The following is a 27,454-nucleotide window of genomic DNA, read 5'->3' as shown; positions in this document are numbered from 1 at the left end:
GGAGGTGTTTTCTGGGAGAGATGGAAAAAGTATTAATGCTTCATCTTTCCTTCTAATGTGGAAATTTTAACAAAACTCCTTGACGTAATGAATTGTTTCTCTATTCATAGAAAGACAAAAAAAGGCAAGATGACTAAAACAAAGAACATGGGTAAAAATAGTGCAACATCAAGCTCTTAAATTAGACTGCTACATAACTGCTGAGTGTTAGACTGGACCGCTGTGGGACGGTCCGCCTGTGTGGTAAGCTTAATATCCAAAGGCCCCACATTAAACCACAGTCCCTTACCAATGGAGAGGAGGTCATTTGATTCAGTTATCTGCAGGAAAAAATAAAAATATACATGTTTTAAGCATTTAAAAATGTTATCCAGAATTAAGTGAGTGAGCCACGGTACGTACCAAACACAAAGTCGCGCCACCTCGGCCCACTCAGGCCCCTCATTCGCGATTGTCTCAACATTTTTGCTGGTGGTTCTTGTGGTAACTCAGGGGACACAACTCCAGGGTGTTTGTGTTTACGCCTCTGCCTCTCCACTTCAGCCACATTCTGGTTGTGGGCTGATTTAGGTCCAGGACTTGACGGCACTCTTGCAGCAGTCTTTTTGTTCATACTTCTTTTTCTTTTCACAGCTTTAACAACTCCTTCCAGTTCCCTCTTTTCTCCAGCAAAGAGGCATGTAGAACGCAACCCATCATCCAGTGTCACAGTACAGGAGTCCCATTCCCCAGTCAACTTGTTGCTTGGAGAGTTAATCTTCCTGAGAAACACGCGGCATTCCTTCAGGGTCTCAGGACTCCAAGCTTTGGAACAGAGGTTCTGCTCTTTCTGTTCATCCCCGTGCTCCTGAGTTTGGTTGCCAGGAGTGCTGGGAAAGTTACTAACACAGTTTGAAAACGGAGCCTTTGCTGATCTGTGCAATGCTTTACGGTTTGATTTTAATCCAGTTGCTAAAGGCCAATTTGAGTAACCTTTGTGTCCTCTGTTGTTGATCTTGAGTTTCTGCTTCTTTTGCCGACTCTCCCTTTGTTTCCTGGTTAGGAATCGTGTTCTTGCTCTAATCAGGGTGGCCCAAAATCTACCCGACAAGGTGCACCTCCACCACATGACTCGGTGATTGCGCCTTCTCACTGAAAATCTAGAAACAAAAAGGTGTCGCCTAACCTTACAAGCATTTTTCTTCCTCAGCCGCATCTGAGCCTGCCGATGCTGCAGAGGACTTTTTGGCACAGTCTTGGCAAACTTCTTCATGTGTTTGCGAAGTCGCTCTGCCTGAGGACTGTAGCCAATGCTTTGTTTAATGGCAGAACGAGAGAAGTGCATAACTTCGTAGGGATTACGGGAGCTCGCCTTTTTGACAATAGCCAGAGATTGTGTCTCCGTGGTCTGCATGAACCAGGAGCATATCTGCTGCATGCTACAAGACCTTGGTTTATTAGGCGAACATTCAAACAATGTTTGGACAGCAGATGATTGTTTTGCTTTTCTGGTTAGAGAGTTGTTCCCTTTAGTATCGATTTTCTTGCTAAAGGAAGTTTCTTTGCCTTGGTTGTTGGCCATGTCTGAGACCCAGGTGTCAGAGATGACTCGGATTCTCCTGGCAAGCTCCTGGTTCACAGTCTCCTCTTCAGCTGATGATATCCACCAACGTACAGTTTCTTTTGGGTGAAATATTGAATCTAACGATACCTTTGCTACTCGGCTCAAATCTTGAGCGACACTTTCTTTTTTTTGTCCACAAAGCTGTCTTTTCTCCCCTAAAATCCCAACACTACCTAGTTGTTCCTGTTTCCGTTCACTGCTCGCCTTATTCAGCAGAAGCTTTTTGGAGCGCCGTAGCAAAGCGCTACTGCAACTATATGATCTAGAACTGGAGGTGGCAACAGCATGGAGAAAGTGTACTGAGGGTTTTCTGTCCCTTATTGAGTGTCGCACTGCAATTGGCTGACTAGGTAGTTCACTTCTATTGTTAGTCGTCGTTTCCATTACCTCCTTAGTTTGATTACTTCTGGTTGTTGTCTGATAGCTGATGGTACAAGGCTCTCCAGAAGATTTGAAATCTGGTAGAAGTGATTTCTTAGAAAGCTGCGTTTCAGACGAGTGTGGAGTAGTATCTTTATTCATCATAATTTTGCGTTGCCAAGGTGATGCTGTTTTAACAGTGACTGAGATCCCAGAGATTTTAACTTTTGCAGGTCTTCCTGGTTTTCTCATGGGTGCAGCTTTAGCCTTCTTCTGACATTTGATGTTGCTGCCAGACTGAGACGCAAACTCTTTAGCAGGGCCAACAAAATTTAATTCTTCTAAGGCTGTTTTAATTTGACTAGAACTATGTAATAAAGTGGCCAAGTTCCTTCTGACTTCCACTGCATGGCAATCACCACCAAAATTGGTGGAAATCAGGTTGCACCCTTCTGACACCACTCTTTTGTTTTTCCTGGAACGGCCATACAAAACTGTTATTTTGAGATTCTTGACAATACTGTCGTCATTTTGTTCAGGAATCCCATTTCCATTCAGTGACTTGGACTCTCCTACAGCTCCTTCAGTTTTCTGTTTAGGTGGACGACCAATGGGCCTCTTCACTTTTTGCTCTGGCTGAGGTCCCAACTTCTTAGGTCGACCTGGGCGTCTTTTTGGAGGGGTTGTTTCACATGGCAAGTCACCAGGTGATCGATGGCTTTCGGGTTCAGATAAGCGCTTTGTTGGAGTACTGATGCTTGATCTTCTTGAGCTATTTTTAGGTGACAAAGAGACCGACCTCGGTGAAGATGCTGACTTTGCAGGTGAAGAAATGGACTTTGATGAAGATGCGGATTTTGGTGATGGAGATGTGCACTTTGCAGGTGACCAAGTGGACTTTCTTGATGAAGATGCCAGTGGAGATGCAGACTCTGAAGGTGAAGATATGGACTTTTTCGATGAAGATGCGGATTTTGATGATGGAGATGTGGACTTTGCAGGTGAACATGCAGACTTTCTTGATGAAGATGCCAATGGAGATGCAGACTTAGAATGTGAAGTTGCTGACTTTGAAGATGTAGACTTTAGAGGTTTTGTGGATAAGGATGCAGATTTTGGAGGCGATGAAGAAGGCAATGTAGATGAGCCAACATATTTTAAAGATGTTAGAACTGGCTTTACTAGTGATACTGCACCCTCTTTTCTCCGGTTTTTATGTTTCTGAGGCATTCCCGACCATGAAGACTCTTCACAGGGGTCAAAAGATACTTCTGCTGTACTAAACCCAGACCTTGCGGACTTTAGACTATATTTAACTCCTTCTTTGTCCTTCACTTGTGATACAAACATCAGCTTGATTGGACTAATGTATTCACCTTGGGGGGCTGGAAAGCTAGCAGGATAGGCAGGTTGAATTTTGGTGCCATTATTTAATGGGCTTTGGGAAAATTCTGACTCCTGTAGTTTTGTTGTTGTTGATCGTAACCTTCTATGTGTACCACTGTCACTACCATTTGTACCTATTTTTTTACGGTGCTCATCAGAACTCTCGTCTTTCGTAACCATAGTTGGAACAAAGGAATGTGTCTGATCTTTAGGTTCTGTGTTAGATGGTTCTCTTTGTGTTATTTGAAAGGCAAGTTTTCCTGCAGGTTCACATTCAGATTGAGTGTCATCAGTGTCTCCATCTTTATTGAAGACATTAAGTATTGGTGCATGCCACGTGACATAGGAGTTAAACCGCTGCGGAGGGACTATATTTCTCATTGATCTCCTTTTTTCAATGGACTGGTTAGACTGATATCTACAGCCATCTTTAACAGTACTAAGGGACGCCTTTTCTGGTATGTTTTCTGTGCCAGAGTTTTGACCTAATGGGGATGCTCCATGACTCCCATTAGTTGACACACTGTTACCCGTACAACCCTCTTTACAGGGACCTGGGGCTGTCTTGGCAGAACAGGCAGCCATTTCTAGTTCAACATAGTCTCCTTTTGGACCTCGCTTTCTAGTTGTTTTTTGCTGCTCAGATGTGTGCTGAACATTAGCAACATTGTTATGCTTATGCGATAGTCCCCCCTGCTCCCCATTTACAAGTAACTCTTCTGTAACTACAACCGCCTCTACCTTTTCCTGATCACCTTCCCTTTGACTTTCTGCGGAGAGCGTACTTAATATTACTTCCGTGATCATATCCTCTGCAGGTTCTAAGACTACTTGTGCCTCTTTTTTAGACATCTCTTTAGTTATATTTGGATCTGTTGAAGTTCCTGATGCAGTTATAGAACTCCCTCCATCTTTCAGTCTTGCTTTCTTCGCTTGAGGCACCTTTCTCCTTTTGTAGGATGGATCGAGCATGGCAAGCTTCCGTTTTATTTCCAAGGTATGCCTTCTGGCAGAAGCATTGTCAGTGGGGGTTGCTATAGCAATCTGAATTTTTTGGCGACACCGGGCACGGGTATTAGGTGACTTAGGCTCTCTGTCATCATGGCGTGTAAACAGCTCACTAAGATTGTAGTCACTAGCGTTGCCTGTGTGGAGCACTGTAGTGATGATTTCAGTCAAATGGGAGTCGGCATGAAACGGCAGGTTCTGACTGGTGGAGGGAAATTGTTGTTCCTTCTCAGAAACATAGATAGCGGTTGAAACCAGAGTAGGGTCATTTTCCACAGGTGTGATGTTATCCAATTTCTGACTGAAACGACTCATAACGTCTTGCAGTAAAGTCCCATTTGTGTTCTGTTCCATTTTGGTGTCTGGCATCTTACACGGGAGCTTATTTTCTGTATCCACACCTGCTGTCGCGTGATTTGAACTCACAAGTCTATTTTTATTTCCTAGGTCAGTTTCCTCTCCATGTCTGTGGTGAAACAGAGACGGTGGCTTTTCATTGGGTTTCTTGCCGATATCTGACGGTATAGGAGAAAGTCGAGGAGGAGAAGGACTCAGCCCCCTGTTCTGTGTGGTAAAATGATCCTCATCTCCAATATTTCCGACTTGTGTTGAATATGCATGTTGCGAACAACAGGAGCCAGAGCTGGTTTTCTCATAACACACAGAGCACAATCTAGAAGAGGAAGGACATAGTGAAGTCTGTGAGAACATAGGACAGGATTTAAATGAACTCACTGTGTTATTTATGCATCCTGCTGCCAGATTCTGGCAGGCATTGCAGTGTAGCCTCTTGGAGCATAGAGGAGAACAAGTGTCCAACCTGCAACTCTCCACACAGCCGCAATTTGGGCCTCGTTGATCATCAATGTTAGAGTCTTTGAAAGGTCGTTGCTGGATGCTACAGCTAGAATTTGAGTCCACCGGATGATAACTGAGATTGCAATGGCTTCGATGATTACAGTCAGCTGAAGGGCAGCAGATACTGCGGTTATGGGCCTTACATTCAACAAAAAGGACTGAATGGCATGTAATGTGTTCCTGTGAGTTTGCACTACAGTGACTGCAGAGGGATTCTGTCGAATCAACAGGCTTACGATTGAGAAACAAAAGCAAGTTTTCCTGTTGGGCAAGTTTCAGAATTTGGTAGAGTAAAGATCGGTGTGCTGGACAAAGAGAATGTAGAACAGCATCCAATGCAGAAGTCTTAGTCCCTCGCTGTCCTACTCCTCCTTGTTCTTCTGTAACCAATGGCAGCCTGAAACTAAAGATAAAAATGCAAAATTGGGATTAAGGAGTTTACTCAAAACTTAGCCAATTGCTAAAAAGAGAGGATAAACAACTCCAGTAACAATACAATTTTAACAATGTCTTAGACATATTAGCTTCTAGTAATCCTGATGTTTCAATTATACCTACTTCCTCTCAGTTTCACCAGTCTTATAAACTAAAATACATAGAGAACTAACTGCACCTAACCACCTTTACTGCATTCATAATCCAATATAAAAACTGAAAACATTACTCAATATTCCCTCCCAGATAACTGAAAGTGTATGGCAAGGTAGGACAAAACTTCGATTAAGAAACACACAAAATAAAAACAATTAAAAGAATTATGGAAATTCACCATCCATTGTATACTGTCACTGAAAAATACAGAGGACCCAGAGAAATCCACATACAGCTGAAATCAAACACTGAAAACTTTCTTGTTTTTTCTGCAAAACAGCAATAAAAATGGACTAGAATGTAGAGGGCAAAATTACTGGACAACAAAGGTTTATAATGGTATATGTTTTAAAGTTCATGTCTGCACAAGGACAGCTAAAAACTACCATATTCACCTTTGTTTTAACCCTCAAAATGGCATTTCAGTGGTGTATTGATGTGTAACAATTCCAATTCCACATAATGGACTCATTCAAAAATGTTGCAGGAGGAAAATATGAAATCTTTTTAAGAAATAAACGTAACAATGTTCAGACATTTAAGAACCCGCCTGTCTGACTGTAAAAGTGTATTTACCAGGAGCTTAAATCATACAAAAGACAAGTTAGGGTTCACTATTTTGTTTCAACACATGTTCAGTTTGTAAATAAAATTGTAATGAAGTAAAACTGAGTAACTTTTGACAAGAACAGTTGTTTGTTGCCATTTCCAAGGTACAGATCCTTCAGGCTGGCTTGATAGCACCTATTAATGAAAACTGTGTGTGAAATCATTACTAATTCTTAGAGCTAAACACAATAAAGTGGCACATTCCTACCTTACCATGAACAATTCTTACCATACTAATGTTTTGGACTCAACTATTTTTACAAGTACATTTTTTTAATCACATTAATTTCCAAAAGCTGTAGAATACAAAATCAAGCTGACTTAAGCAAAGAAACTCTGGAGATCAGAGAGAAACTTGAACCAAACACTAAAGTTTTCTTTGATAAAGAAGGCCACCTACTTTTACGATTTTCTTGAAATGCCAGCATCAATCAGCAGCTTCTTGAAAATGGCAACAGTTAAAAGCACAACTGTTCAAAGTACTATTGTGCAAGACCATTCAGGAAACGTATTACTAAAGTAAAGGCACTCCGAGGAGAGGTGCTACCCAGCTGAGGGACGTGAAACTGTGTAGAGAAGAATGGCGATGGAGCCCAGTGGTCAGTGCTAATTTTTTCCACTTCCATTGGTTAAAATCGTGCACTAACCAGTGCGCTCCTGCTCTATTCTTCTCGACACACGTTCAGAAAACATCTTTGTCAGCAAAGTCAAAACAGACCAGGCAACTGATGAAATCAGGGAACTGTTTATTGACAAGCTGCTGAAAACAAATGACATTCTGCTGAAAGCAGGAGGTATGATTGCAGAAACGCTCGAAGGCACTGCCACATTGTACGGCGACAGTTTGCCAACAAAGTAACAGTTCAAAAAACACCCCTTAATATTCAACAGCCAATAAATTATAGTAGTTTGCAATAAAGTCAGTTTACAGCATTAAAAACAACCAAAGTGTGTAACATTGGATATTTTAAACTTGCTTGAATGTAACTTTACATTCTGAAGTATCATGTTTGAGTTACAAATATTGTTTAAATAATTTCATAGAAACGTAAGCACAACAGTCAGAAGTGTCATTTCTGGACTAAAATTAAATAAACAATAATAAAGCATTCATGCAATTGTAGCAAATACACATCACATTGAATCAAAGTGCTCCAATAAATAATAAATAAATCACTAGGATGAAACTAAAATTATGGTCCTGTTTCACAGTCAATAAATAGGTATGCATTAACAACACAAAATGGAGATCTACATTTAAAAAGGAAATCATAGTGCAATAATCGATTTATGCATAAATATAAGATTTATATTAAGCTGCTCAACTGATTTGCCTGCAGTTCAGTCTGCCTACTAAAAAATAAACAACGAGAAAACAAAATCAGGAACTGAAAGCCTAGGTATGTTACCAGAACATATTGTAACTAAGCTTATTCAATAAAACAGTAATCTGGTGCTATATCCCAAGGGGTATTTGGCATATTTACAACTGAACCTGTTAGCCCTTTTCACACATGCACTTATCGTTCAATCAGCAAAATAAATAAATAAATAAATAAATAAAATCTGGTAGCTCTTTGTGACAGAAACATGATTAGGTCAAATTTGGCCGGTTAATAAGACCAGCAGTAAGGTAACTGTCGTTTCTGTTAGCAGTTTTACGTGAATTAAAGAGCTCCAGCCAGGATTTTGCCTGAAATTTAGCAGTAGTGCAGGCAGTTTTCAGATGAAAAACAAGAAAACTATAGCCTGCAAGCCATGCGATGAATGTCAGCATACGTCCAGCCAAGACCCATGGACAGAGCTCAGTTGTGGGGGCGGATTCGAAGGTTGGCTTTCAAACCGTCTTTCTCGCTACAGAACTCAGTCAGTGGGGCAGTCTACCATACACCGTTAAACTAGAAGCAAATACATCCTCTTTTTGAAATAAGGGACTCAAGTACCTCCATCTGCTCATGTCTCAAAGAATAACCTAAGTCTAAATAGTCTAAAGTTGATGCCAAAACTATTTCAAATGAATGTCCTTCCTGAGCTGACGCCATCTTTGTAGTTTTTCCCTGTCGCAGCCCTGGTGCTAACCCCACCCTATGTCTCGCTACAAACAGAGAGCTGTGATTGGTCTGACCTAAAATTGCTCAGGCCGATGGTGGACCCGCTGAAGCTACAATGGAGAGCGACTAGAATGACCTGCAGACAAAAACATCTGCTACTTCTAAGGTCTGTCTAGATTTCCAAGCTAAGATAGCAAATCTTTGGCTTGATCTTATGTGCCACCATAAATCAGTATTTTAAACTGCTCAGATCCACTTCCTGTCCGAGTAAGAGATGCTAATCTCGATGGCTTTTACCTGGTAGAATGAGCAATCTCTGCTTTCATTGAACAACTGACAAGTCATTATGATTTATTATGGCATCAAGTTGTAAAAAGACCGAGACTATGACAGATGATTATAAACTATTAGATTTCACTCTTTCACTTCCAATGTGTTTCGCATAAAACACTCGTGGAAAAGTAATAACTGAGGGAATGTCGTCATTTTAAAAGATTAATAAACCATTCGTGTTATGAATGTGATGTGTGAAAAGGGCGTATGAGACACATGGCAATATCTCCCAGAGTAGAAATATCAATGCACTAAGCTGCTGCCTGAGACACAGGAACCATGCACCTGTATAAACAGAGACATTCAGGTGTGTCCGTAGAGCTCCCACAGTTACAAAGAGATTGAAAAGTCACATAATCCTGTGACTGAAGAAAGCTGAAAATACAACAGCTTAAAAATCACCCTCAAATTATCAAAGACCACTGAGGGAAACATTAAAAAATAAAAAAAAATCTAAATCCTCCAATAAATGGCTTATTTTATACTAATAGTTTAGGAGTTTAAGTGTTGCTGATGGCTATTAATTTACACTTGGGTGCTGATCCTTGACAAACAAAAATCTTAAGAGCTCTTACATGAGCAGATTGTTTACTAAGAATGAGAACTTGGTGTGTGACCAGACACTGGGCAAATAAAGTTCAGAGGTATATGTGACAATGAGGTTAGAGAGTGTAAGAGCACGAGAACTAGATGGGCTGGCATAGCAGCAAAACCAGCAGAAGCAGCTTTATGTGGCTAACCCTGAAATGCTGCTTTGGTAATAGCACTATAAATAAAGAGGCCCATCCGAGAGGCAGACATGAGTGTAGACGCAACATCTAGTACTTTCAAAAAACGCAAAAGAAGCAGTCGGCAAGCCTTGCACTAAATAGCGTAACGATCACACGAAAACACGACTAGTTTTCACAGAAACCTTAAACCACTGCAGCCTTCAGAAACTGACACGATCAACCATCAACAACAATGAACCCCCAACATGCAACAAGCGCTAATCTGTCTTTTAGGCTCATGCATGTTACTGCATCTTTGACTCTATAGATGAGGTTTTGACAAAGCTACACGACAGTTTGTCAAGGGAACAGTCCAGTGAAGTTAAGCAGCAGTCGTGTATGAGGTTAGCAGTAATACAGCTACAGTAGCAGAGTTCGTAATAAATATGCAATAAAGAACAAGCAGTACACATACACAACAACAGACAGTTCTCAAGCGTATCAGTGCACATTTTGAAACATGCTGCACATTTGCATTCCAACTACACGCAATACATTGTTCTGACTAGCTTGCACAAAACAAGAGGGAAACAATACAAATACAAGATGGCTTCAAACCAATCTCTTCAACAAAAATGTTAAGATGTAGCCACCACAGCACTTGTTACTATACAAATTGTCCGTTTAAAGAGGTTTAGATAGAAACAAGTTCTTAATTTGTTATAATGGCTCTAAGTCACTTCAATAGCCCAGGTAAAACCTAGAGATAGAAAGCTGCAAATAACAATCATTAATACTCCATTATCGTGGAGTTTCAAGAACCGATTCAAACCTGAATAACTTATTATACAAAAATTATTAAAATTAGAGTCACACTTTGTTTTATAGATTTTAAGAGGTCTAGGACTGTATTTCATAGTTGTTCCTCGGCATTCCTTCCAACCATATATAGCCAGGTGCGCCATTAAAAGAAATCTTAAGGATAAAAGCAGTATGGAGACCAGTCTAACACAGGTCGACAACGACTGCGTTTTAACATTTTTACAGACAAAATAACTCTGAAAATAAAAATAAAACCATGTCATAATTTGCTTTCACAAGAGGAAATTATGAGATATATAATATATATAAATAAATTTGCAAAAACGACTAATAATGTACAAATGACAAATTTGAAATGTTAAACGTTTTCAGTCTTATACAAGGTCCTAGTCTGAATCTGTTCCTTTTCAAGTGTTTGAAATTTGTAGACAAAGTAAACTGATAAAATAAGGCGAGCCACATGCTTGTTTTAGCATCAATGCTAAAAGCAATAAAGGGTTTGCTGAGTTTAGAAGCAACGGTGAACAAAAACATACTGAGCATCACTGAAAAAATGCTTTAAGCACAGCCAAGGACCTCACTAGAAAAATACAGCTCAAAGTGTGACTATCACATTACACACAATTAAAAACCTGAATATTATTTGTGTTTTCCATAAAGGCCTGGGTTGAAGTTCACAAATTCTCCAGAAAATATTCATCTTTTTAGGAGGTGACGTTTTCAAGTGTTGAGGACTTTGAGGCATTCTGTGGTCTAGGACCTCTTCACATCTGCAGCTGAGGCAAGACTTCCTGAGTTAGTCGAACTGGTCATGGTACCAGATCCAGAGTTGGAACTCGATGAGTAAAAGGTAGTAGACCTTTTTTTGGGAGGGTTCTTTAGTGTTCCCGTGCGTTCTTTGACTTTGTATTCCAGTGTGCTATGAGGAACCCCATACACCCCTTGAGCCTTGGAAACACTCATGCGACCAGCCATCACCATAGTGATTGCTTCCTCCATCAGTTCATGGTCGTACTGGCGATATCGCCCACGTTTTTTCCTAGGTTGCTTGTCTTTATCCCGACAACCAAGCCCTTCTTCTGATCCATCCAGCGAGGATCCGCGTGGTCCCAGGTGATGAGGTAACTGGTTGGTACCGCCTGAACAGCCGTGTGCCAAGAATGGAGGTCTGAGTTTCAAGAAGGATAAAGGTCTGGCAGTTGCTGTGGATAAACTGGCAGTACTCTTATTTAACGAGTAACGGTGATGAGGATTTTCGGCCATTTTGCAATTTTTAGCTGAAATTAACTTGTTGTGGTCAGTCATGAAACGAACCTGAGGAATGCGCAGAATTGTGGATGATCCCAAACTGGAGGCTGGGCTTGGTGGGCGCTGGAGAGCATCCCTGAGCTGGGGGATACAGTGAGGGAGGGTCTTCTGTTGGTCACTTGGTGGACTGAAGGCAAGACCAGAAGATGGGAAACTCAAGTCTCCATTCTCCTTGGCACCTTCACCAATTTCTGCTTGCTCCGCCCACGCCGCCACCTTCTGCAGAACGAGACGAGCTTTGCCGCCTAATGTCAACGATGTCACGCTGTAAGAGGTCACTTCATCCCTGGTATCTCTGCTTCCCCGTGTAAACTGATGCAGCACCCCCAGCCTTCCTTCAGCCAGGCCATCCAAACCTTGCCGCAAGGTTTGCAGCGGTATCCCATAGAGCAACGCAGCCCGTTGCTCTTGAAGTCTCCCTGAACGAATATCCTTCAAAGCCTTGGACAGTAACCACTCTGACAGCTCCAAGCTCCTCTCAATGTACTCCTTCTGCCTGTGCTGCCTCCTAGGAATGGGAGGACCAAAGAGCAGGGTCAGGATGGAGGTGATGGTGGTTTTTATTTTGGCATAGGGGAGGGGTGAAGACTGAGGGGTCCACTCCTTTATGCCTTGTGTTGGTAACATCACTGCCTCTGTTAGTTTCATGTCTGTATGTTCTCAGACCTTCAAACACACACTGCTACAATCTGTCTCTCTCCCTCTCACACACACACGCGCACACTCACTCACTCACTCACTCACTCACTCACTGTGTGTGGCAAAGCCTCTTCACGTCCAGGTGGGACAGTCTGTGAATGGCTGGAGTTACTTTGAAGCTCACATACAACACGGCTGAATAATCAAGCTCATCATAAAGAGATCAGTAAAAAGGTGAGATAGTACAATGTTGTCCTCATCGTACAGTCCTGAGCTGTTGGTAAATTGAATTCAACCTTTGCTGTGACGTTACCGCTCAAGAGATAAAAGAGTCAACCCCATATAACCAAAGCATCAGACAAAAAATAGCTCCATGAAGTTTCATACGGTTACTAAAGCAAGAAAAACAGCAGTAGGAGTTTCATTCCCCAGAAGAGATACCAGCTGGTTAAATCCAGCAGTACCAGTAAAAACAGCTGTGCTGATGCTAGTCAGAGTATCTTTGTCAGCAGTGATAATTTGTAAATAAAAACTCCTAACATAAGGTTTCAGTCCCGAGAAATCTTTGCCAAACAAATCAAACCATTAATTTATTTTAAACTCACAAAGTAATGGTACTTTTATTTCCCATCTGCAATTTGGCTGATCTGAAAGCCTACAAGTTAAATAATAAAAAAAACTCTTACCCTGTAGCTTTCTGACTGGAGGATGATAAAGTTGAGGAGCTTGAAGAGTTACGGTTTGAGAGATCCAGTACGCCATCTGTTACAAAAAACAAAACTACAGTTAGAATATAGACACTGATACTCACTTACTTTAAAGGTGCATCAAGTAAGAATGACATCCAGTGGTCAAATTTGGATACTGCAGTCCATGTATCAAAACAAATGAGTCCACTCTGAGCAACTGTTGCCAGTTACGGTGTCGGTACAGGATCTGCTCGGGTGCAAGATCGGCTCGGGGTCCGTCGACTGCCGATGACGTCTAAGTAGTTGATTGGCTGAATATGAACCTTACGGAATTACGTAATCACGTTACGTTGTTATCATGTTACGTTGGTCCAGGCAAATCTTTCTATTGGAAAGATGGACAACTTTTACAAAGAAATCCATCATTACCTCTTTGAAAATACACTTGTAGCATAGAGCTGCATGTATATTAGGGCTGAACGATTAACTGCATGTGCAATTAAATTGCGATGTGACAAAAGGAGATTTTCTAATCTCAAAGGCTTCAATTTGGCAGCGAGTGGTTAGCGCAATGCTAATATACATGGAAAAACCCATAGGAATGCTAATGCTAATATCGCCGATTACATTATTACAAATTATGATTTAGAAACGTGCCAAATGATTACATTTGGAGTCTTATAGAAAGTAAAAATACCATCAATCAAATAAGTACAGACAGGTATTTTAGTAAAGCCAGGAGATTTTCTAATCTCAAAGGCTGCAATTTGGCAGCGAGTGGTTAGCGCAATGCTAATATACATGGAAAAACCCATAGGAATGCTAATGCTAATATCGCCGATTACATTATTGCAAATAATGAATTACAAACGTGCCAAATGATTACATTTGGAGTCTAATAGAAAGTAAAAATACCATCAATCAAATAAGTACAGACAGGTATTTTACTAAAGCCAGGAGATGTTCTAATCTCAAAGGCTGCAATTTGGCAGCGAGTGGTTAGCGCAATGCTAATATACATGGAAAAACCCATAGGAATGCTATTGCTAATATCGCCGATTACATTATTGCAAATAATGAATTACAAACGTGCCAAATGATTACATTTGGAGTCTAATAGAAAGTAAAAATACCATCAATCAAATAAATACAGACAGGTTTTTTAGTAAAGCCAGAAAACTTTTAACTCCAGAGTTTTGGCTAGCAGCTACAGTCTATGACAAGACGTCAAAAACTCTAAACACAAAATACTTAAATAAACGGGACACACTTCTTTCCTGCAAATACAATTTCACAGGTGTTGCTAATACCTATGATTCTTCAAGGGATGTGCTCAAAGAGGAGTTCAACATTATGAATAAGATATAGTGTTTTATTTTACTAATACCATTATAAACACAAATTAAGAAACGTTATTTTAATAACGAAAGTGCTAAATTCTTTCCAACAGTATAGAGGTGTAGTGTATTTTGTCCAAGTCGGTTTGCCGTACTTCGACGTCATCGGCAGTCGAAGGACCCCGAGCCGATCTTGCACCCGAGCAGATCCTGTACCGACACCGGATCAGCGCCAGGAGATTCCAGATGATGAGTCATTCACAGTAAATTGATTAGTAATTAAAACATTCCACAATAATCTTGAGTTACTGGTAATTGAAAAAGTAGCTTGAGGTTTTTTCTTTAATTCACCGCATTAGCATTGCTAGCTCAACATTAGCCTCTAGCTTTCTTTTCCCGATAGAGTAAAACAAAAGGATGCCATGGCTTCTTAGGGGTACAATAACTCCTGGGCTGCTCCTTTTACTGGCCAACATACTTTCCACAACTGTTTTCCAGCCAGTGTCGAATTACAAATGCCAGTGCAGCGTTGCATTGAAGACTTTGCACCCTTACTCAAATACAGTGGGTACAGAAAGCATTCAGGCCCCTGTCAACTTTTCATCCATTATATTGCAGCTATTGGCTAAAACCAATTAAAAAATTTTCCCCCTCATTAATGTACACATAGCACCGCATATTGACAGAAACAGAATTTTTGAAATGCATGCAGATTTACTAAACAATGAATAACTGAAACATAATATAATATAATTAACATAGGGCTGCGCAGTGGTTAGAGCTGTTGCCTTGCAGCGAGAAGGTCCTGGGTTCGCTTCCCGGCCTGGGATCTTTCTGCATGGAGTTTGCATGTTCTCCCTGTTCATGCGTGGATTCTCTCCGGGTACTCCGGCTTCCTCCCACAGTTCAAAGGTTGATTGGTCTGTCTAAATTGTCCTTAAGTGTGTGTGTGTGATTGTTTGTCGTGTGTGTCTCTGTGTTGCCCTGCGATGGACTGGCTCTCTGTCCAGGGTGTACCCCGCCTGATAACCCATAGACTGCTGGAGATAGGCACCAGACAATGGATGGATGGATAATATATGAAAAATCTTTATTATATCATAGACCATTTTGTGACTTTCCTTCAATGTACAATTCTTACTTATTATGCCTTTAAGGCCTGTCTTTGCTGCTGTTAGAAAAAAAAATCTGTAAACTTGAAGCACCTCTGTGAAGGTTTTGAATTGCTAGCTTTTCCTACCTGGTTCAGATTGTATCTCCTCCACCGCTCGGCTCACTGTGAGGTCCAAAGGGCCATCGGATGTCTCAGAAACTGGCGATGAGGGGCTTGTGACACCGTTTGTACCATTTGTGCCGGTGCGGAGTAGGCACTTGGACGCATACTCCACAGCAAATTGACGTATCATCTTCTTCATCAGCTCCTGAGCAACCAGAGGGATGTTCGAATCACAGTCCAGGGTCACATCTGAAAACCAGAAAGAAGGTAGGTGCAGATTAAATTACATAATCTTCATCAATGACTCTAGTTTTAATTAAGATGTCGCTCAGCTAAACCTTGAAGGGAATTGGATTTAACTGATGAGCCAATGGCCTACAAACACACGTCAGCAGGTTGTGAGTAAACATTTACAGGTGCTGGCCAGTAAATTAGAATATCATCAAAAGGTTGAAAATATTTCAGTAATTCCATTCAAAACGTGAAACTTGTACATTATATTCATGCAATGCACACAGACCAATGTATTTCCAATGTTCATTACATTTAAATTTGATATTCATAAGTGACAACTAATGAAAACTCCAAATTTGGTATCTCAAAAAATTAGAATATTCTGAAAAGGCTGAATATAAGACACCTGCTGCCACTCTAATCAGCTGATTTACTCAAAACACCTGCAAAGGCCTTTAAAAGGTCCCTCAGTCTTGTTTTGAAGGCACCACAATCATGGGGAAGACTTCTGACTTAACAGCTGTCCAAAAGACAATCATTGACACCTTGCACAAGGAGGGCAAGACACAAAAGGTGATTGCTAAAGAAGCTGGCTGTTCGCAGAGCTCTGTGTCCAAGCACATTAACAGACAGGCGAAGGGACGGAAAAAATGTGGTAGAAAAAAGTGTACAAGCTCTAGGGATAACCGCACCCTGCAGAGAATTGTGACGACAAACCCATTCAAAAATGTGGGGGAGATCCACAAAGAGTGGACTGCAGCTGGAGTCAGCGCTTCAAGAACCACCACGAGGAGACTCATGAAAGACATGGGATTCAGGTGTCGCATTCCGTGTGTCAAGCCACTCTTGAACAAGAAACAGCGCAAGAAGCGTCTCGCCTGGGCCAAGGACAAAAAGGACTGGACTGATGCTGAGTGGTCCAAAGTTATGTTTTCTGATGAAAGCAAGTTCTGCATTTCCTTTGGAAATCAAGGACCCAGAGTCTGGAGGAAGAGCGGAGAAGCACAGAATCCACGTTGCATGAGGTCCAGTGTAAAGTTTCCACCGTCAGTGATGGTGTGGGGTGCCATGTCATCTGCCGGTGTTGGCCCACTCTGTTTCCTGAGGTCCAGGGTCAATGCAGCCGTCTACCAGGAAGTTTTAGAGCACTTCATGCTTCCTGCTGCTGACCAACTTTATGGGGATGCAGACTTCACCTTTCAACAGGACTTGGCACCTGCACACAGTGCCAAAACCACCAGCACCTGGTTCAAGGACCATGGTATCCCTGTCCTTGATTGGCCAGCAAACTCGCCTGACCTTAACCCCATAGAAAATCTATGGGGTATTGTGAAGCGGAGGATGCAATACGCTAGACCCAACAATGCAGAGGAGCTGAAGACGACTATCAGAGCAACCTGGGCTCTCATAACACCTGAGCAGTGCCACAGACTGATCGAGTCCATGCCACGCCGCATTACTGCAGTTATTGAGGCAAAAGGAGCCCCGACTAAGTATTGAGTGCTATACATGCACATTCTTTTCATGTTCATTCTTTTCAGTTGGCCAACATTAGAGAAACAAACATTTTTTCATTGGCCTTTAGAATATTCTAATTTTCTGAGATACCAGATTTGATGTTTTCATTGGTTGTCACCTATAAATATCAAAATTAAACGTAATAAACATCGGAAATACATTGGTCTGTGTGCATTGCATGAATATAATGTACAAGTTTCACGTTTTGAATGGAATTACTGAAATATTTTCAACCTTTTGATGATATTCTAATTTACTGGCCAGCACCTGTATATGGACGAAACAGTCCAACTTCAAATAATTAATTTTACTGTTGTTTGGGTAAACAGCATTTTTCTCTCCCTCAGCCATGTTTAAGTGTCCCAACTCCTTAAACACCCACAAGACACAAAAATAAGAGTTTAAATTAACCTTGTCCTAAACACAAGGAACATGACTCATCTTTGAAGTTATGTTGTTGCATTCACGTAGCATTAAGGTTTAGTGTTGCCTTGAGAATACCTTCATCTACCACCGAGTTGTAAGCTTCAACTCTTCATGTCTTCAAGGCAAATAGGCAAAAATGTTCACCATCTACACTGTAACCAGTTTCTGAAATCATCTCATGGTTAAAGCAGAAAGGATCTCTCAACTGTCTGACCTTTCTTGTGAAAGACAGCTTGAAGGAATTTGTGCGCTGACTGGTTGCTCTCAGAGATGGTTGAGGTCTGACATGGAGAGTAATCGGAGGGGGAGGAGAGAGGCGACGTGGCGGCAGGTGCTTGATCCTACATGAAAAAATTATTTAAAAATCAGTTTCTCCAAAAATGTCTTTTACAAAAAATTACAGTTAGCTCTTAAGAACTCGTTCATCCTTACAGTAAGTTTGTCCAGTGAAAGATTACAGAACGAACAAAAGGAGCGGCTTGATTCTGGGGACCAGTCGTCCACCTCTTCAGGTTCACAGTCTGAAACAAAGGAAATCAATAATTCAGGTAATCGATGATCAAAGGGTCCACAGCAGGAGCTCTCTCATGAGCTAAAGTATGATAAATACAAACAATAGTTAAACTACATCATAACACCTATTTCTCCATACATTCAGTTAGCAATCAGTATTGCTATGCTGGCTCACCCGTACGCCTCATCTAGACTGAGTACAAAACTGATCCCACGGTGTGGATGGATCCCCACTACATTGTGAATGACTGACAAAATCTATTTCCACATCCTGAGCAATCACTTCTAACATATTTTTATGTTTTAGCTTTGTTTTAGTTTTACTATAACATAGGGCTGCTCGATTATGGCAAAAATAATAATCACAATTATGGTGACTGAAATTGAGATCTCGATTATTTAAGACGATTTTTCAATTTATGTTGATTTTATTTGTTTTTATTCAGTCATAAAACTGCTCAGGGCACAATCAGGACAAAATTAAATAAGAAACAAGATGATCACTAAAATAACTCCTGATTCCCAGTATAAAAAGACCAATATACTTATAGTTCATAGTTTATGACCTAAGGGCTACAGACCTTGGTTTAACTCATTTAAGTCTAACCAGTACAGACAAAAATACCAATATCTTGCAAATACTGACAGCAAGAATTATACAGTGGCATTCATAACAAATAAATGCTACTAAATTGATGTTCATAAAATGTTGTATTACATTTATTTAGTCATGTCAAGGTGCTGTAGGAGAGTACACTAGCACCATGTCCTCAGAGAGATTAGTTATTTATCAGCGTGAGGAACTTTTTACCTTATTTATAAACTATTTATTTACAAGTCCATCAGTTAATGTAATAATTGTCCCAACCACAGCTGCACCCCCAACCCGGTTTCACAGCAATCATGGGCAAGCTGTACGTGTTTAGCACGCGCACATTTAGCTGTTTTTAGCGGCTCAGGAGCCCACAGTTACGGTGTGTGTCACTCACTCTGGTTACTCCAACATGGAGCCGGCTCTGAGAGCCGTTTCTTTAGCGACTGACACATCACTACATCATTCCCTTTCCTAATGTTCTGAAGAACGTCCGGAGCGCAGGCGGAGTGTTTAGCTAACCTGCAGGAAATGTCGACAGTTATCCAGAAAGTAGCTAAGGGCTACCAGAGATGTTTCTGAGGTGTTCGCTAGGTACTTTTACGATTTCAAAAGTCAAGAAGGGGGTCTGAAAAGCTGTTAGAAATAGCGTCAAAGTCGCAAAGTTGGCAACACTGTGGGAGGAGCGCTTCATTTGTAACTCAGGGCAGCGCAAGTGGGAGGAGCAAATAATCGGCTTGTTTTGTTTTTATAATCATTCAAAACTCAGACCGTAATTGGGATTAAAATTCGATTAATTGAGCGGCCCTACAATAACATCAAAGTTCTGTTCTGTACACACGACGAGATTAAAATGGTCATTACAGCAGGCTGGATTATTGCAATGGTCTTCTGTCTGGTCTTCCCAAAACCTCAAGTCAACCTTTATTAATAAAGCACCTTACAGGCACAAGCATGCCACCAAGGTGCTGTACAGCAATAAAATTAAACAAATAAAACCAATGTAGTGAAAATTACAAAGTAAAAGCATATAAAATATCAGCAACTGCAGCTTATTCAGAATGCTGCTGCTAGAGTCTTAACAAGAACCAAGAGAACCGAGCACATCACTCCTGCTCTTAAATCTCTACACTGGTTGCCAGCTGCTTTTAGCTAATTTGCTGCCCACAGATGGAATCAGCTTCCCTATGACTTCAAGTCTGCCCTGACTCTAGTAACTTTTAAATCAAAATTAAAACTTTCATGTGTTCATCAGCCTTTGAATGAATGTTTCTTATGCTGCACTTTTTGCACTGTAATTGCTCACTGTTTAACTTCGTCTTGTATCTGATTCTTAAATCTGAATTTAATTTGTGTATTTTAATGGTGCTGTCACATTAATTTAAAGTTTGCGCTATTCTCACTACAGGGAAGCACACTGAATTGCCTCTGTGTATGAAATGTGCTATAAAAATAAAGCGGCCTTGCTTACTTGCCTTACTCGTCTGTTAGGTATTCTAACTAAAGATATATAAGCCATCTCTTTTGATGGATCTGCACGTTTTAAAAAGTTAATTAATTATTAAACACCAGAGGGAGAAGTTAGGATCTGATGTGATACTTTAAATTAAAATGACTTGAGGTACAGAGGACTGTAAACCAGCTGTTGGGGAAACAAGCAAATGACTAGATAAGGGGCATATAAATCTATCTCTAAAACTGTATTTTGTCTGAGAAATTACTCACGACTGCCAGATCTCTACAACATTATCTGTTCAAGTTACAGTCGAACTTCCTTCATATTCTACAGGATACTCGCAAATGTTGCCGTTTTCTAAAATCCAATGCAAATGGTGATTTACAAACATGTAAATTTATAAAGAATAAGCTTCTGCATCAACTTAACTAGTGACAGCAGGAAAAACTAACGTGCCGTCACTGGTGAAATTAAATGGATACGTAAACACCAAGAGCACATCCAACTCGGTGGAGCAATGTTGTTTTTGTTAACGAAAACGATGACGAATTGATTTCGTTGACGCCCTTTTTTTTCATAACAGAAACGAGACGCTGACGAGCTAAAAATAGCTCTTTGGTGACTAAAACAGGACGAGCCGAACAGGACTTTTCGTTAACGAGCCGAGACTAGACGAAAACTTTGCTCACTGAGCCCCAGCAGTTTTGAGTGAAGCTGGCTCCCCACTCAGATCAGAAAGCACTAACCACTCTATTTGCGTGGATTTCTGATGTGGTTGAACGCCAACTTCAGTTCGGCTCAGTGCTTCCCTGCTGCGGGAATGCACAGCGCTTAGCCGCTCATTGACGCTACTATGAGCGACGACGTTGCTACTTTAAAACATTTCCGTAGTATTAACACGTTTCTTATCAGTGTGCTTCCTGAAATTGTCATGCTTTTGGGCAGATAAATGAAGAAAAAAAAACAACAACAGTTTTTAACAGGTTTGATCTGAACAGGTTTAAGGTTTTTAACGTCAATGTGTCAGGATTATTGTCTCTGCTCACTGGTTCCTAATAACGGGTCACATTCCTGCTTTTTAACCCAACAGCATAACAGTTTAAGCCCATCTAAATGTTTATGAGCATCTCTGCTGATGCTCAAGAGCAGAACTGGGTTACTTATATTAATTCTGTGAAAGTTCACAACACTGCAGTCTGTGGAAAAACATGACTGCATTTAAGTAGGTGGACTTCACAATATGCATTCAAGATGGAGGTCTAATAACTCCAATAATAAATTAAACAAACATATTTCTTTATTTCTGTATAAATATTGTGTAGAATACTCTGTATAATTCCTTAAAGTCCATTCTGTTAAGGAAAGAAAATCATAACTTTCTTTAGTGGAAATCTACAAAATGATGCAAATATCTACATCAATAAATTACATACATCATTAGTGATTAACAATAAGGTAAAAATAAAAAATAAAAAAGATACCAGTCTGGGGATTATTGTTTTACAAAATTTGGGGCAGCTGAGATTTTGTCCCATAGCCGTAAAATAAATCTTGTTGGTATGAAACTCACTCCAGTAGCTCAGAATACATGTCTGACCTATAAATTAATTTGAGAATAGTACTTTGTTTAATGTTGAGTAAAATTTAAAACAAAAATCTTTGTCGACTAAAACCTTTTTGAATTTTAGTAGGCTAAAACTGACCAAGATCAAAATGCATTTTGTCGTCAAGACTAAGACTAAGACTAAGATGATCGCCAAAAACAACACTGCAGTGGAGTATTTTCTTTAGTGGTGGAAGCATTTAGGTAGTAAGGGTTAGATAACAAGATGTAGAAACATTCATTTTACCAGTTCTAGAGTTGAAGATTGAAAATGTTGGTAGTTTGGAGTTGATCATATCCTTGTCGTGCCTGAGTTTACATATGGAATTGACTGTTTTTGCAGCACAATGATGCCCCAGTGACAAGGACCTTCAGGTGAAAATGTGTAGTATTTTGCACAAAACTAAACCATTACTATGACTTATTAATATGAGGCCCAGTGACCCTAAATCTTAACAAAAATGATCAGATTACTCCCTTTAACCTGTCAAAACCAGAAAGCAAACAGACACAGAAACACGATTGAACACTGCCCGAGTGGTTATTCTTTTCTTAGCCAGCCCCGGGGTTCTGGTTCAGCTTTACCCAGCATGTTTCTGGCCCCACACACACCAGGGGGCACACTCTGGACCTTGTTTTTAGCCTGAGTCTAAAATGCTGACAGTGTTAGTCCTGAGGAAGTTTATATTTCAGATCACCATTGCATTTTCTTTAACTTGTCAGTTTCTGCGTCCCCACCTCCTGCTCGCTGTGTGGTTAGTTCTCGTTTTCTTAATGAGAGCACAGCTAACAATTTTTCTGCTGCTTTTGATCCACCCTGTTCTTCTGATAACGACCCAGATTCCTTAACTTCTCAGTTTAACGAGCACTGTCTCTCCAATCTGGACAACATCTGTCCTGTCAGAACCAGATCAGTTCCTGCAGTGAACCCTACTCCCTGGTTTACAGACTGCCTTTGCAGCCTGAAGCGCCAATGCAGAAAAATTGAGCGCTTGTGAAAGAAAACCCATCTCCACGTCCATCTGCTGCACCTAAAGAATATTCTGTCATCCTTTAACTCTGCAGTCAGAGACACTAGGGTTTCCTATTTTTCCAACCTGGTGTCCCAGAGCAAAGCGAACCCCAAGGTGCTGTTTAACACCATCAGCAGCATCGTCTCTCCTGCCTCTCCTACAGCCCCCTTCCACTCTGTTGCAGACTGTGAGAACTTTCTGTCTTTTCTTTGTGGACAAAGTCAATAAGGTTAGATCTAGCATCTCTCCTTCAGCCTTATCGCTGCCTCTCCCGACTCCAACCAGGCCCGTCATCCTAGATAGCTTTGCTCCTGTTTCTTTGCCTGAGTTAACCAAACTAGTTAACTCTATGAAGACCTCTGCATGCCCCCTCGACATCTTACCCTCGTCTTTGAAAGTGTTTTTCAGTCCATCGTTCCCAGCGTGCTCTCTATAATTAATGCTTCTCTGGTTTCTGGTCAGGTCCCTGCTTACTTTAAGAACGCTGTAATCCACCCGCTTCTTAAAAAACCGAGTCTCGACCCCTCTCTCCAAAGCAGCTTCAGACCCATCTCTAAACTTCCGTTCATCTCCAAGATCTTGGAAAAGGTTGTGGCTAAACAACTCACAGCTGCTCTTGATGAACATAACATCTAGGGCTGAAACGATTCCTCGAGTACCTCGAATAATTCGAGTACAAAAAAGCCTCGAGTCAAATTCTCTGTCTCGAGGCTTTGTTTAATTCATGTTTAATTAATTCATGGCTTTGCAATCGCCCGGGGTCACGTTTCACCCGGACTGAAATAAGTGACGCACATACACACTGCACTGAATGCACACGCCAGTAGCGAATATAACTTAACTTTCTCTGAAGCCATGGCGGACAACGTGGACACCGGTGGAGTGCGAAAAAGACAGAAAATGTCAAAGGTGTGGGACCATTTTTCACTCTGTAAGGTGGAAAACGTAGTCCAGTGTAAATACTGTAAAATGGATTTAGCCTACCACAACACCACATCCTCGATGCTGCAGCATCTGACCAGGAAACATCCACATGTCAATGTCACTCCTGCAAGCGGACTCGGAGGTCAGCTAAATATTCTGCGGACACTGTGCGACTTTTTCATTTGTAGCACTCAGTTTCAGCTCACACTGTGCGTCTGGTAGCAACACGTCTTACCTAAAAGTGTGCTAAAAATAGCAGTTTTTACACAACGCGTTGGACTTTTTGTTGTGTTGTTATTGATGTCTGTTGTCCCCCGGGATTGTTGCAGGACACAGGTATTTATGAGAGTGGCGGAGGAAAATGAAAGAAAGTAAATAAATGTTTTGTGATCAGTATAATTTGACATAACCACGGCAAACATGCTTTCTTGACAATCCTTGTAATTGCATGTGAAAAAAAAAGTGTAGAAATTAAAACGGATATGTCTTAATAGGGAAATGGCTGGCGAGCCATGTTTGCGCATGCACCGTGAGCGGTTCTGGTGCTGTTTGGGCCGATTACTCGATTCATCGATAAAAGATTCGATAGAGTACTCGATTACAAAAATATTCGATAGCTGCAGCCCTAATAACATCTATGGTTGCTTCCAGTCAGGTCTTCGTAGAGCTCATTCTACTGAAACAGCTCTTCTTAGGGTCTCTAATGACCTTCTGACTCACAGTGATGCAGGGGATTGTTCTGTTCTGGTCCTGCTGGACCTGACTGCAGCCTTTAACACTGTTGACCATCACCTGCTACTGGAGAGGCTGAGAGACTGGGTAGGCCTATCAGGAACTGCTCTGGAGTGGTTCTCCTCTTATCTCTCTGAGCGCTCCTTTTCTGTGGCCGTCTCCAAGTTTAGGTCCTCCACCACCTCTCTTACCCATGGTGTCCCACAAGGTTCTGTGATGTGGCCTCTGCTCTTCCTCCTCTATCTGCTTCCTCTTCAGCACATCCTGAGCTCCTTCAAAGGAATCTCCTACCATCTTTATGCAGATGACATCCAGCTGTACATCTCCTTTAAGCCCCATGAGATGTCTAAGCTGCAGCTGTTACACACCTGCTTAGACTATCAAAACTTGGATGGCTGGGAGCTTTCTACAGCTGAATGAAGATAAGACTGAGATCCTCCTCTGTGCCCCAGACAAGCTGGTTCCCAAAGTCAGAGACTCTCTTAGTCAGCTTGCTTCTCACACCAAACCTTCCGTCAGGAATCTTGGCATGACCTTTGACCCAGCTCTCACCCTGGATTCTCATGTCAGTTCTCTTGTTCACTCTTCCTTCTTCCATCTCAGGATCATTGCAAAGCTGAGTCCCATTCTGTCCCGCTCTGAACTTGAGACAGTTCTCCACACCTTCATCTCCTCACGCTTAGACTACTGTAACTCTCTTTTCACGTGTCTGAGCAGAACCTCCCTGAACCGTCTACAGGTGGTTCAGAATGCCTGTGCTCGGCTTCTGACCAAGTCCTCCAAACACACCCACATCACCCCGCTTCTCCTCCAGCTTCATTGGCTGCCAGTCAACTTCAGGGTTCATTTCAAGATCCTGGTTCTGGTCTTTAGGGCCTTACATGGACAAGCACCATCTTACATTGGTGATCTTCTTAGTCCCTACACCCCCAGCAGGTCCCTGAGGTCCAGTGACCAAAGCCTACTGGTTGGGCAGCACCAGGCTAAAGACCAAAGGTGACAGATCATTTGCTGCTGTGGCCACCAGACTCTGGAACTCTCTCCCCCTGAGCCTGAGATCAGTGGACTCAGTGGTCTCCTTTTAAAAAACAGCTGAAAACTCACTTGTTCAAGCTGGCTTTTGTATGACCTTCTTCACCACTCTCTTTATTCTGCTCTCCCCACCTATTCCACCTTCCTCAGGATCCACTGATTTCCCTCTTCCCTAGTCACTCTCTCTCTTTCTTAACATTTTTTAATCACAATTGTCTATTTTTTGCTCATTTTAAATATATTTTTAACCATTTTCTAAATTATTTTTTATATTTTTACATTTTTTGTTTTTGTGAAGCGCCTCGTGATTTTTATCTCGAGAGGCGCTATAGAAATGATATTTTCTTCTTCTTCTTCTTCACAATCATGGTAAACAGATTTGGTTTTGTGCCATTTTCTGCTGTTCTTCGCTGGTTTCCAGTCAATTCTTAACTGATTCTTTAAAACACATTTGCTTTTCATGCATCAGCAAGTCAAGAGGTCTGGTGTTAAGACAAATCAACTGCTTTTACCCCAACTTAATTCAGCTTGAATGAATTCCACCAAAAGGACAGCTGATCAACTTAAAATAGCCACGAAGAAGAGTTGTTTATAAATCCAGATTTAAATATTGATATGCATTCCATTCCAGTGCATGCCTTGAACAGAAAATACTAAATCATCTGTAACAATGAGATGCAATTGCATCATGAAAACTGCTAAAGACTCCATTTCTCTGCCAAACATGTTAGTGCGACAATTATCTAAAATGACACTTTCCCTGGTGAGAATTAAGATGTTAGGTAAAAGCTTTATAAAAAGGTAACAGGGACTTAGAGACTGGATAATGTAAGACTGGACTAAATCTATAAAACTAAATGACCACTATAATAAATGAAGGCAATCAATATCTCACCATTAAATAAATGGAGGTCTCTCAACAGCAGCGGGCCATAGATTCCCTCTAGGATACTTTCTAACCCTGCAAGATAAAATGACATGTCAGTATTTATACTTATATACTGCTTCATCCATGCTCCAGTTTACTACAACTGTATATAGAAACATATATTAGTTTACTGCAATCTTCAAAAAGGCAACACATATCACTCTATACCGAAATAATCTAGTCATGAATGCCTAGATGAGTGGACTGAAGGCATTTTAATTATAAATATTGGTATGATCCATCTTTACTTACAGTTCACTTAAATTGAGCAAGACATATTTAAACGTGCCTGTTTTTTCTGTAGAATAATGTTGAACAACAAATTTTGCACAAAAGCGTCAACAGAGAACGCTACAATTACTGTTATTATCGAAATACAGACATTAGCATTGTCAACATCAACAGTCCCCTCACCTAAATATTTATTTTACCTTAGCATAGCATAGTTTTAGCATGACCAAAAAAGAGCCCTGTCAATAAACATTCAGTTATTGTCGAAATAACACCTTAGAAATAACGTGATACAGATTAGGGACAGACCAACAAAGTCTGAGCAACAAAGAAACGTGTAATAAGCGAACACCGATGAAGCGATAGTTTGCCCAGAGGGGACAAAGAAACGGGAGTCGCCGGCTAGTAGCTAGATAACCTCCTACGGCGCTGTGGGCTACCAGCTAGCTACTAGCTAGCTAGCTCGGGACAGCGATCTCTGCTCTCCGATCAAACCTGTCTAGTTAGCTGTTTTATTCAAATGAAATGTGAAGCTGCAAATGGTTCATACCAACGCAGTGTATCAAGCGGTGCCGCCAAGTATCAAGTTCCCGCCGAAACCCTTTCCTTTCTGCCGTGCATCTGGTGCACTGCACGGCCGCCATTCTTACTCCTTCCCCCCTCTCTCTCCACCACCTTCTCTCACCCCTCAGAGGCTAACAGCTTAATGATGTTATTCCACAGCACAACACC

General features: G+C 41.1%; 1 protein-coding gene across 2 annotated transcripts; it reads right to left on the bottom strand.

The window, feature by feature from the left end:
• Positions 1-27,402, bottom strand: LOC107375181 (ligand dependent nuclear receptor corepressor-like). 2 transcript variants are annotated; one of them, XM_015943571.3, is made up of 8 exons: positions 27,273-27,402; positions 26,459-26,524; positions 18,131-18,219; positions 17,913-18,039; positions 15,545-15,769; positions 12,965-13,040; positions 403-5,618; positions 1-320 (listed from the first exon to the last, which is right to left on the bottom strand). In XM_015943571.3, exons 1-8 carry the CDS (start codon positions 27,364-27,366, stop codon positions 313-315), a joined length of 5,901 nt encoding a protein of 1,966 aa, XP_015799057.3. In that variant the 5' UTR covers positions 27,367-27,402; the 3' UTR covers positions 1-312. The 2 variants fall into 2 exon arrangements, with proteins under 2 accessions (XP_015799057.3, XP_054600743.2); XM_054744768.2 differs by lacking the exons at positions 12,965-13,040; positions 15,545-15,769; positions 17,913-18,039; ... (1 more) ...; positions 26,459-26,524; positions 27,273-27,402 and adding an exon at positions 11,646-11,930.
• Between the last annotated feature and the right edge of the window lie 52 nt (positions 27,403-27,454).

Source organism: Nothobranchius furzeri, chromosome 6, assembly GCF_043380555.1.
Source record: "Nothobranchius furzeri strain GRZ-AD chromosome 6, NfurGRZ-RIMD1, whole genome shotgun sequence".
NCBI classification, from domain to species: domain Eukaryota; kingdom Metazoa; phylum Chordata; class Actinopteri; order Cyprinodontiformes; family Nothobranchiidae; genus Nothobranchius; species Nothobranchius furzeri.
This window is presented reverse-complemented; position numbering and strand designations above follow the sequence as displayed.

Bases quoted from the DNA above. Each gene is read 5' to 3' on its own strand.
- LOC107375181 (XM_015943571.3), bottom strand. From the start codon at position 27,366: ATGGCGGCCGTGCAGTGCACCAGATGCACGGCAGAAAGGAAAGGGTTT. The intron at 26,525-27,272 runs GTATGAACCATT...TTTATCTTGCAG, and splicing joins CCGCTTGATACACTGCGTTG to GGTTAGAAAGTATCCTAGAG. The intron at 18,040-18,130 runs GTAAGGATGAAC...TTTTTCATGTAG, and splicing joins TTTCACTGGACAAACTTACT to GATCAAGCACCTGCCGCCAC.